Source organism: Protopterus annectens, chromosome 2.part2 (genome assembly GCF_019279795.1).
Source record: "Protopterus annectens isolate FY-2018-M chromosome 2.part2, PAN1.0, whole genome shotgun sequence".
NCBI classification, from domain to species: Eukaryota; Metazoa; Chordata; order Ceratodontiformes; family Protopteridae; genus Protopterus; species Protopterus annectens.
In genome coordinates, this window is record NC_056730.1 from 94,883,782 (window position 1) to 94,896,842 (window position 13,061).

At 35.9% G+C, this 13,061-nt stretch overlaps 1 protein-coding gene across 2 annotated transcripts in view; it reads right to left on the reverse strand.

The window, feature by feature from the left end:
• Positions 1 to 13,061, reverse strand: part of LOC122795551 (elongin-A-like) — a 1,176,755-nt gene that overhangs the window by 115,561 nt on the left and 1,048,133 nt on the right. For both annotated transcript variants that reach the window (XM_044063776.1, XM_044063777.1), the window contains one exon: positions 2,361 to 2,484. In XM_044063776.1, coding sequence (XP_043919711.1) covers positions 2,361 to 2,484 — 124 coding nt within the window. The remainder of the gene's footprint in view (positions 1 to 2,360; positions 2,485 to 13,061) is intronic.

The window sequence follows — 13,061 nt, forward strand, 5'->3', positions numbered from 1 at the left end:
TAATAGCCTCCTCCATTCCCTCAAAGTAAAATCCATTGACCATTATTCAAAATGCATTCATCGTATCCTAAAAATGACCAAGTAGTGGTCATTAATACACTTAAATTAAGATATACCTGTAACAAAAATAAACACAAGTTTTGATAAATAGCCATACCATAGTACTGTATAAAATAAGTACGAATATCATGTATTAAAACAAATGATCAGACATATACGACGCTACAACGCCCCCAAGACACATCCACCCAGCATCACAGCGCATAGGAAACAAGTCCGCATCACAGCACGCACATCCACCGCAGAGTGCACACCAATCTAAACCATAAATATAGTTTAAATATAGTTCACTAACATTTAAACATTAGCTAGTCCCCCAGCATTCATCCTGGTTTCAACATAAGTCCTTAAACAAGTCCAGATGAATGCATGATTGCAATCAGCATTTCACTGCCGATACATGACCCCAACAGCAAGTCTCGACGTATTCATGCCATCCATTGACCCCCACTATCAGCGCCCGATCACACAAATTGAAGTCACATGTGTATCCCAATGCAAGCAATGTAAATGGTGCCAAAACACCACCTACCCGTATCTGCAACAATCCAGCAAGGAACGTGTTCAAAACCAGCACACAATTCACAACAGACGCACATGCCACAACTCGAACCCGCCCCCCACGCAACCAAGTAAACACGAACTTCAGTTCTTAGTATATACATATATATATATATATATATAGATATAAAATATATGTATCTATATATATATATAAAATATATGTATCTATCTATATATATATATATATATATATATATATATATATATATATATATATATATATATATATATATATATATAAAATATATGTATCTATATATCTATATAAAATATATGTATCTATATATCTATAGATATCTATATATATATATATATATATATATATATATACATATATAATCTATATCTGTATATATATATATATATCTCTATATCTATCTCTATATATATATATATGTATATATATATATATATATATATATATATATATATATATATATATATATATTAAGAACTGAAGTTCGTGACAATAAAAGTATTCAAAAAAATAGTAAATCACACCAACAACTCTTGTAGAACTTTAGCGCTTTCGTCTTATTTATTATCAAGACTTCTTCAGAAAGACACGTTTCATAAGTATGAGCAACCATTTTCACTTCCTTTATATACATTAGTTCTAGCAGGGCATTTAAATTAACAACAGTTCCTTTCCAATAGTAAAGTGTGAACAAGCAGGGTACTGTGTGAATTTTCATTAACATTACAATTGCAGTTACATAAGGTAAATTAGTCAGACAGTAATAGCCTTGTGGTGCCGTGTGCATACTAAAAGGGATTGTGTGCAAAAAGGGACTGTGTGCAAAAAAAAAAAATTTGGGGGGGGGACCGGGAAGGATGACAGTCATGCTTTGATGATTCTAATATAAACACGTAACTTATGAGTCTTTGCCTCCAAAGGTAAGTAAAGAAGGGAACGGAGGAAGGTGGAGGAGTCAGGTAGATGTGATTTACTATTTTTTTGAATGCTTTTATTGTCACGAAATTCAGTTCTTAGTTAAAATTTCTTCTCTTGGTTCAATTTTTTTTGAGTGCGGTTAATTTTAGATATATATATATCTATATATATATATATATAGATATATATATATGTATCTATATATATAATATATATATATATATAAAATATATGTATCTATATTATATGCATATATATATATATATATAATATATGTATCTATATATATATATATATATATATATATATATGTATGTATATATATATATATATATATATATATATATATATATATATATATATATATATATATGTATATATATATACACATATATGTATCTATATATATATATATATATATATATATATATATATATATACATACATATATATATATATATATATATATATATACATACATATATATATATATATGTATGTATGTATTACACACACACACATATATATATATATATATATATATATATATATATATACATAGAAACACACACACAAATGTATATGTATATGCAAAATATGTGGAAGTGACACACACCTGTTAAAAGGCAAATGTTATATTCTCAAATTTAAACCCATTTTCCTTTCCAAGCTAATACTCCTTAACTTTCCTTCAAACAATTATAAATAAAAAATCTTTTAATACAAGTCATAAAAATAGCACTCAATTAGCACTTAGCAAAATCTAACATTTTTGTTCAAAGGAAAAACGTGCTATGAATAATACAAGACAAAAAAGTAAAGAATCCCAAAACATGCATACTTATGTTTATCTAAAGGATGTGGCTGGACAATAGGTCCTGCTGTTCCATGAAGTTCCTGCATCCGACGTACATCCCTAGGTGGTTTTGCAGCCGTATTTACATAGGCAAGCTTAACTTGGCGTCCTGACAAAAATAATTTAATAAATTTGATGTACAATTTTATTATGTCCTCTTTTTCAGATTTAGAACTAAAATGTATCAACTGCATAGAAGCACTTCCACCTCAATATATATTATATAAAGACTTTTAAAGCAACAAAAAAGGGCATTACATAAAACTGAACTGAAGACTTCACAAAGGAAAAAAATATAAAATCTGCTTAATAAAACATTTAATTGTTGGAATTAAACTATTTCCACTTATTTGTCAATACAGTTGTGTGATGTATTCAACATTACAGATGTTCAAATGCTACAATATTGTTATAACAATCAAAATATGAATGGGTAACAGCTGAAGACATTTGTCAAACCTGGCTCCTTGCTAGACTTGAGTTGAGACTCCCAGAATTATGAAATAAAGCTGTGAAAATAGAGAACAGTTAAGGCTGAAAAATCATTTTTCTCCTTTAAAGCTGTTTTTTTTTTTTTTTTTTGCAGGGAGGAATGCCCCTTCTCCCAATATAGGGGATGTGCCGCTCCAAACCTTGTTACTTCAAAGACTGCAATACCCCGGTGGAACAAAGTGATCTCTAACTTAGTACATTCAAGTCTGCATTTTTTTGTATTTTCAGTCTTGCTATTCTTTCACTTGCACCGTGTCTTGAAATTGCAAATGGTTACCATCAGACAATCATAATGTGATCTTTTTTCAGCAGCAGACTGTTTTTTGTGAGCGGATGCAGTCTATAGGTATGACCATAAGGGGATCACAGAAACCCAACTCTTTTTCTTCTAAGATCCAACGAAAGACAAGAGTGACTGGAGTACTGTATCAACAAATATCGTGGCAGGCTCATTAGAAAAAAAATGAAAGAGTGAGATCTTCAGAAATAACTAAATGCCACAAAAAATCACTAAAGCTCCAGGCATGAAGTCAGTAAAAACAGCAACAAAAACTACATGATACTATGTTTAACAGGGCACATGCCTGCAGTAGTTGACTTGGTACACGGTTTGTGAACACACACATCCACAAAGAAATAAAGATTATAACAAGAAATATATGCAGATATTACTAGACCCATAAAGGCAGGCAGAACTAGGGGAAGGAAGGAAAGAGTCCTGCACTGAAAAATCTCCTCATATGGTGAATATGCTAATGTGACTACAATCATCATAAGGATAACTACTGCATATAACACAATATGGATGGAGACTATTAAACAGTATACACCTTCTTCAGTTATTTAAAAGGTCTACATCATTCACTATTTAGTACGTGCTGTACATACAATTACTGTGAAGTCTGATACCTGTATACAGTCAAACATAAAACACCAGAGGCACCATGAAAAGATTTAATGACTTTGTTTTTTTCAATATGAAACTGTTCATGATGATATTTCTAGAAGGATTGATAAGTGTAAAATTAAGGAGAGAAAAACTAAAAAAAAAAAAAAAAATCGAGGGATAATTTAGCCTGATAATAATAAACTGGCATATCCCCTTCCAGGGGTAAGAATGCTATATTATCTGACAATGAATGTACACTTAAGTCTGCCACTGTAGAGAATGGTGTAGATTCTTTTAACAATACTGGGGGTGTTTATTGCTTTCATCAGCCCATTTTTTCTAGAACTAACTCTTTTCCAACCTTCCCCAGTTAAAGGAGAAGTATGCTTCATTCATTCTCAAGAATGTTCTTTATAACCTCACATGGTTCTACTGATCCCTGTATGAAAGGGAATTTGAGGTGGAAGGGATGGGGAAGGGAGCAGGGGAGAGGTAGGAGATAATTTGCAGCTCTCCTAGGGCTTCTGCTGTGGTTTTGGACTTTGAAGGTTTAAAAATTAATTACAGTAATATTACCATTTCCGATTTAATAAAATATTCAGAGAGTTTTATTTTTGTTCCAACCAAGTTTGATATGGTGGATATTCTTTTAGAATTTCAACTTTTTGTCAAGAAAATCAATCTCTCTGTTATATCTGGCTGAAGGAAATAACTCCTCAACCTTTTATCACCATAGTATTTTTAACACACCCCTTTTACCCCCTGTGATGTCATTTGAAAAGTTGGGTGAGCGATGGCTAAGGGCCTTGGATCATTTGAAGCCAAAGAAAAAGTTTACAATTTGACTAACAAGCAGCATATACATTACTTAGAGATCAGTCTGCAGATTGCAATATACATATTATGAAGCAGAATAAAGGGGGAGGTGGTGCTATGAATTCTTTGGATTATGTGGCCAAGATGTACGAGTAACTGAACAATATGCTGTTTTTTGAAGTTGCATCTAGGAATGAAGTTTTTATTTCCTTAAGTAAAACTGATGTGATGCTCAATGACTGTGATTTTAATCTTCCCCCTAACATTATTTTATTTTTTTTTTGCATATGGAGAAACTCATCGTACCAGAGATATTTGGGATTCCCAAGACACACAAGGATGAATTCCCCATTAAGACCAATTGTTGCTGCTGGAGGAACAAGTCAATAGCTAAGTTTGTAGACTTGAAGTTGAAGGAGTTTGTATTAACAAGGGATATTGTTTTGTTGTATTATTGACATTGTCTTAGGGTTCTAACTGAGCAAACATATGATGATTTTTGGTTACCACTGATGTCAAGGATCTTTTCTGTTTTTTTTTTTTTTTTTTTTTTTTAAGTAATCTCCCACCAACTGGGATTTAAATAGTTTCACGAATCTTTGGTAACACGGACATCCCTTCCTAACAATGACATCAAATTATTAGTAGGACCTTTGGATATTGTATTGAATCACAATTACATGTATTCTGAAGGGGAATATTACACGCAGGTAAAGGATGTGGCTTGTGCAGGCAGTGTCTGCACATTTTTTGCAAACATTGTCATGTGGTATTGGGAACAAATGTATATTATTAATGGGGGGGGGTCTATATCAGTTTGAAGTCTAATTACAGAGAACTGCTGTTTATCGAACCAAAATTATGTAACTATTCCTTGAACGTTCACATCAGCGAACGTTTTTCCCACGGAAGGATATGACTTGGCCAACAGAACAATCAAGACACACACCACAATATATCAAGCCCACCAAAATGGAGGGTTATGCCCCCCACAACCAATACATATAACAACTCTAAGATTGCACTACAGTGGGGAGAAGGGCAAAATTCCATATGTTGGCCAAGTCATTTCCTTCCCTGGGAAAACATTCGCTGACATGAATATTTAATCAATGTCCGTTCTGTAATTTCAGTTCAAGGAACATCTGTTCACTATAATTAGACTTTAATGAACTAACATAGACCATATTAGTGGACCTTTTGGGGAATCTATTACTGTTTACTTAAGATTCCTAGATATGTTGTTGTTTTGGAAAGGTGATGAGGATAGTCTGCATCTATTTCTCCAATACAGTAATGGAACTACTGATAGTTTAAGGTTTACTCATCAGCGTGATTTTACTTCCATCCACTATCTTGATATACACATTGGGAAGAACATAGATAAAATTAAATTTGAGTCCAGTATTTATAGAAAACCCACTTTTAAAATTAATGTTTGCACTATTTTACTGTTCATCCATTCTGACAGAAGAAAATTTTGGTTAAAGGGGCAGTTTGCACACTTATCAAAACTTGTGCCTGATAAATTCTTACTTGAAGCTGATAAACTGATTGAGCTATTTTTTTGCTACGGCATACCCTACATGTTTGGCAGAACAGATTATAAATTGTTGTGGTGAAGGATCATAGTACTAAATATTCCCAGATTTTATCTGCTGGTGGAGCATGTCCCATTATGCATGGGATCAGATACTGATTCTGATAGTTAGGTTTCAGATAGAAATGGCCATCTCTCATGGGCAATTAAGTTCCAATGTAAGAGACAATAAAGAACTGCAAGTTGTTTTTTGATTCTGTTTATTCTATCCCTACCTTAGTAATATCGCCATCATTTGTGTGTAAGACGGGGTGGAATATGTGTAAGACGGGGTGGAATATTAAGAATTTAATTGAGAAGAGTACTGCTATCAGTGATAGATATGGTATGATTAAGTGTGGGGTTTTAGCTATGGTGGGCCATCTTATTACTGTGCAACTTTTCCCCAAGAGTATTAGGAACAATGGCAAATTTAACCATTAACACCACTGGGGTTACTTCTGCTGCTCTGTGCCCCTCCTATCTGGACTTTTATGCTGGCAGGCCTGAAATGCCAGCTTGAGTGTCACATGTATGAACACCATTAAGTGATTAGGAAATGCAAATCAAGTAACACTTTATATCGACATTCAATGCAATGTGGGAACTTTAATAAGTTTTTATTTTATGTTGTCGAAAAAGTGCCTGTTTTGAAAGGGGAGGATCCTGTGAAGCGACACAGGAGTCCTGGGTGTATTATTGGCAATTTAAGCTAAATGCCAGTCAATTCCTTGGTCTTAATGATAAAATTTGCCTACATATTTTTATACTTAGGGTTAAGCAAAATTTAACTGTGTGTATTTGGCATGAGTATTATTTTGTGTGTACATAACACTTAAAATTTCAATGACTTTTTTATACAGACATTTCTCACATTTATGTTTATATATACATATTTTTGATGATGACTGGCATTTATATTTATCTTCATTCACTTTTGTTTTAGGGGTATTGTCTTTTTAAATGTTTAAAATGCACAATGGATTATTGTGATTGGTTGAATTTTTTTTTACTAATGAGATGGTCAATGGTACTTTGTGCATGTCTCTGTATTCTGATGAAGTTCATGTTCTACTTTAATGAATGAAAGTGCTAAATCATTTTCTCATTAAATCTTTTCTTGGTGCAACAGTTCCCTTGCCATGTTTTTGTTTTATTTGGTTGCACTAGATAGTATGTTTATTTGATTACCTGCAAACAGTATACCAACTTATTTTTTTTTAATCATCTAATATCCCTTATAAACATCAAGTCTCCCTCCCATCATGCTTAATAGGCCCATTCATTCTCAAAGGCCAAGGGCTCTGCTTTACTGTATTTACTTATCTCACCCTTGATTATAAGGGTCAGCCTACCAGGTGTAGTGTCACCATCCTGAATGGGACCAAGATTTACTTTTTTTTTTTTTTTTTTTTAGCCTAGCCCTAATACCCTCTCCCCAGCATGTCATTATATCAGCACATAAGACTGGATGGGCAATGAGGGGTGGGCTTTCAACTCATGCACTGCCCCAAACCCATAGAACATGCATGCCAACTCAGCTTTTCCCACCCCTCCCAACTCTGGCTTTCCTTTTTGAGCATCAACATCTACCAGAAGCCAAAGGACCACCCACACCACAAACTCCTTCCCCTCTATGGCAGGCACAATATCCTCCCTACCTGCGCAGTCAAGCAACCAATTTGAAAATTAAGCTCAGGTCACCTGGGCAGTAGGCAGAGCTTCATTCCTCCATGCCACCAGCAAGGCACGGTCTACCAATTGTTTTACTACTATGATGCAAACTTGTATACTCTACTATCAATTATAAACTCTATGTATCACTGTACTTACAGCAAAATGCTAACTTACTTTCTAAAACTACGTACACAAATGTTACCATCTGTCCTAGGCTGTGGCTGGAACGAGTCCCTGGACCAGTCTCCCTACGAAGTTAACAACTAAATAAATGACAGCAGCAGCAAATCTTACTTTACCGTTAAAATAGATATCTGTTCTGTAATTTATTTTATTTAACATTTGGTTACTGGGAAAGTCCAACTTGGAATGAGCTAATTTTTGGCGGAGGCCCAGGGAGAAATGCTCCAGAGGCATGTCTTTTTAACATGGGAGGAAAACTGAGCACCTGGAGGAAACCCACATGAATGCAGGGAGGACATGCACACTCCACACAGAGGGTACCCTAGTTGAGAATCGAACCAGAGAACTTCTTGCTGTGAGGTGACAACGTGCCATCCATAATGTTTAGTGAAACCGTGTAATGACATCTAAATAGCAACCTTACATACTCTGGGCAGAAAAAGCTGCAGCATAGGTTGGTGATCTACTAGAAAGTGATATGACTCCACCAGTTATTTGTAAGAGAGCACAATACAATTAGTAAAACATCTGGAAAAGGGTCAGCTTTTTAAAAAGGAAAAACGGTGGAAAGTCTGAGTTTGTTCTTTTAAAGTAATATATAAGGGGGATCTGTGATCATCAATATACAAGTCTTGCGTATCTATTTTATTTCTTGAGGATGACAACTGGTACCTGGATAGAGAGTGGTAAGAGAGACTGCAGAAACACTTCTGGTATAAAGGGATTGCTTATGAAAAATGTTCTTACTCTGAAAAAAAATATACATATCTACAAACCAAGAAGTGACATTCTGAAATTCACCTGCTTTAAATGAATGCAACTAAAAATGTTTCCCCTGTTATAATTCATTTATTGGCTTGGATAATCCAATTGAGCAAAAAGCCTATTTTCGGCAGATGCCCGAGGGAAAAGCTCAAAAAATAATAGCATACTTACTCAGTGACAGAAGTAGAAAATGATTACAATCCAAGAAAGTAAATACATTTTTGGTTTAGAAAAAAATTGCAACAAAACAGAAATCAAGATAGCAGAATTCTGACAATAGGGGACATATGGTCGATAAGATACAATACATTAAGGAAAAATACAAACGGAGGTACAATTTTGTTAAAATAACTTCAGATATAGGAAAATACAACTTTCATTTAGAAATTCAGATCAGAGTACCTTGTCTTAAGGTTCATCCTTCACAAACTGTTTCCATGCTACACATAACATGACAAGATATATAGACAAACTGATATTATGGAATAGCAGAAAAGTGAATTCTAAATGAAAATTAACCCTCACTGAAAAAAAATCCTCTGTTAAACAGGGAAACAAAGCATTGATCTTTAGTACACAACAAGAAAGAGAATAAAAGACATGATCTTTGTAACCAGCTACAGGGAACTTGTTTGTTTAGACAAATATGATTCTCCAGTAGTAATTTTGCAGGTTTTTCTAGAAGAACTAATAACCAAGGGAAAAAAATTGGTTATGAGGAATCCCCTCACCCTGCCATTTTCCATACTGTAAGACAAACATTTAAGCCCAGGATGTTAAAACTGCAGCACTCCCTCCTGGCTGAGTAGGTTTGGACATCTAAGTTATGAAGTATCCCTTTCTCCTTCATTTCAGGCTTCAGGTAAAAACACATGAAGATAGTTTGGCTAAAAGTAAACATGAATACCACTTTGGGCATAAAAAGATTAGTTCTCAGGGAAGCGTGATTTCTGTGGAAAATGAAATTAGGTTGACCCACCATAAGATCTTGTAACTCAGATACTCTTCTTGCAGAGGTCAGAGCACCCAGTAAAATTGTTTATCATGTTAAAAACAAGTCAGCCAGAGGAGCTACAGTGGATACAAAAAGTGCACACACCCCTGTTAAAATGCCAGGTTTTTGTGATAAATGAGACCACGATAAATCATTTCAAAACTTTTTCCACCTTTAATGTGGCCTGTAACCGGTACAATTCAATTGAAAAACAAACAAATCTGTTAGGGGGGAAACATATAAAAAATAAAAAAATGTACAATAAGCTGGTTGCATAGGTGTGCACTTCCTTAAACTAATACTTTGTTGAAGCACCTTTTAGTTACAGCATTCAGTTTTCTTGGGTAGGAGTCTATCTGCATGGCACATCTTGACTTGGCAATATTTTCCCACTCTTCCTTGCAAAAGTCCTCCAAATTTGTCAGACTGCGAGGGCATCTCTTGTGCACAGCCCTCTTCAGGTCACCCCACAGATTTCCTATTGGATTTAGGTCGGGGCTCTGGCTGGACCATTCCAAAACTTTAATTTTCTTCTGGTGAAGCCATTCTTTTGTTGATTTGGATGCATGCTTGGGGTCAGTGTCGTGTTGAAAGGTGAAATTCCTCTTCATCTTCAGCTTTCTAGCAGACACCTGAAGGTTTTGGGCCAAAAGTGACTGATATTTGGAACTGTTCATAATTCCCTCCACCTTGACTAAACCCCCAGTTCCAGCTGAAGAAAAGCAACCCCAAAGCATGATGCTGCCACCACAGTGCTTCGTCATGGGGATGGTGTTCTTTTGGTGATGCAAAGTGTTGTTTTTTGTGCCAAACGTACCTTTTGGAATTGTGGCCAAAATGATGAACTTTGGTCTCATCAGACCATAACACATTTTCCCACATGCTTTTGAGAGACTATGTATTGTTTTGCAAATTTTAGCTGGGCCTGGATGTTTTTGTGTGTAAGACAAGGCTCCCATCTTGCAACCCTACCCCATAGACCAGACATATGGAGACTACGTGAGATTGCTGTCACATGCAGTACACGACCAGTACTTGCCAGAAATTCCTGCAGTTCCTTCAGTGTTGCTGTAGGTCTCTTGGCAGCCTCCCTGACCTGTTTTTGTCTGGTCTTTTCATCAATTTTGGAGGGACGTCAGGTTCTTTGCAACGTCACTGTTGTCTCATATTTTCTCCACTTTTTGATGACTGCCTTCACTGGGTTCCAACAATGACATCTCTTTGATGCTTTGTAAGCTCTTTGGGAACCATGTTTTTTGCTATAGCAAGTAAATGTCAGGAAAATCCTATTGTACAGCTGAACTTTCCTTGCGGTTAGTGTCTCTAATTGATGGCAGGTGTGTACCTAAAAAGACAGAACGCTGTGATTAAATCAAAAGGTGCTTAAACAAAGTATTAGTTTAAGGGTGTGCACACTTATGCAACCAGCTTATTGTATGTTTTTTTATTTTTTACATTTATTCCCCTAACAGATTTGTTTTTCAATTGAATTGTACATGTTATAGCTCACATTAAAGGTGGGAAACGTTTTGAAATTATTTACTGTGATCTCATTTTTTTATATCACAAAAACCTGGCATTTTAACAGGGGTGTGTACACTTTTTTATCCACTGTAGATCAAATGGAGCAAGTGTTAGCTTCTGTAACAACTAAAATCCCAAGAAGGAGCCACCAGTTTTTTTGGTGGTCTCTTATCAAATACCCCCTTCATAGTTTCATACAAGGTTGCTTGGCTAACAACCCTAGAGCCCTTACAGGCCTAGCCATATTAATCCCAAGTTGCCCCAACTGTCGGTCATTAGGTGAATGAAGTTCACAGTCAGAGGTAAAGGTCTATGGTAGTTAATAACTTCCTCTGTCCAGAAAGGACACAAATGCCACCCATACATTGATCTAGGTCGCATTTGAAGAGGGTCAGGGAGAGGCTCTGTTTCACAAGAAGAGGAAGCTTGTTCCAGAAAAGTGGCAGTCTCTGGCAGATGTATCCATCTCTCTAGCATAACCTGTTCATGTCAGAAGCTAGGTTAAGATCCCTGGAGCAAGTGACCCTCATGCAGTTTGATTTACAAATGTGCATTTCCATCAGGGCAAGGTCAGAGACTGCCCTGTAGGCCAAGCACAGGTCACCCCTTAGCAGCCAGAGACAGAATACAGTGACGGGGCTTTCAGTCTTTCCACGCAAGACTTGTTTTGTGTACCCTGTAATTTCTTGGGGCAAAATATCTGGTGAGGTATATGCAAACGGAAACACTGTACTCAAAAAATATTTTAACAAGGGAATACAAAGAAAGAAGGGGATCCATGTGCAGGCATGCTAAAATGGCTGACAAATTAACCCTGATATCAGAGTGTGACAGGTCATAAGAAAGTAATTCAAAACAAATACTGTAAAAACAGAGAAATACCTGCTCTGATCTGGTGCTGGCTACATTGCTAGCACCAACTAGAGAACCCTTCCTATTTGTTAATATATGATTTCCTAATAGCAGGCTTTCTTGTCCCCATTAGTACCTGCTGCATATATTCAGTAAATAGGTGCCTAAAGGGTATTAAGACCTTATCATCCAGGAGACTGGTTGAAGTTGTTTGGGGTTTGGATATACCAAACACCCCTATTCTTGTGTAAGCACATCCAGTCTGTGAAGAAGCTTGTGGTAATTGCCCCTGTTCAATTCCAAAAGAAAGAACCACCACAGTGATCTTGGGAGATTCCTTCTGAATCTTCAAAAGTATCCTGAATATCAGTGGATAGGATGGAAAAGCATACAGGAACATTCCTGTCCAAGGAAAAGATGAGGCATCTGTTATATAGGCCTTCTTGCATGGAGTCCTAGAGCAGAATTTTGTCAGTTGATTGTTCATACAGGAAGCAAAATGGTCTACCTGAGGAACTTTCAGATGGATCAAATCTTTTAAGACCCCCTAATCTAGTTTCCATTCATGAGGATCTGGCTTTGTTGTGCCCAGTTTGTATGCCATACAATTTTGCTCTGATGGAATATAGGAAGCCTGTAGAGTGAGATTGTGTTGTTAAGTTACATCCCAAGCTAACATGACTAGTCAGCATAGGGGGAAGTCCTGGTTCCCTTTTGCTCGTTTCTGCACCACACCACTGTGATACTTGTCTGTAATAATTTGAAGTGGCCTCAGAGACCAAAGGTGATTCAGAGAGTTGAGGGCCTTGATAAGCGAAAGAATTTCTTCTACATTTATGTGCTTGTGTCTGTCTTTGATGCTTTACACTTTTATCCACCTTGAAACTGTTCCTCAAGCAAAGTCTGATGCGTCTG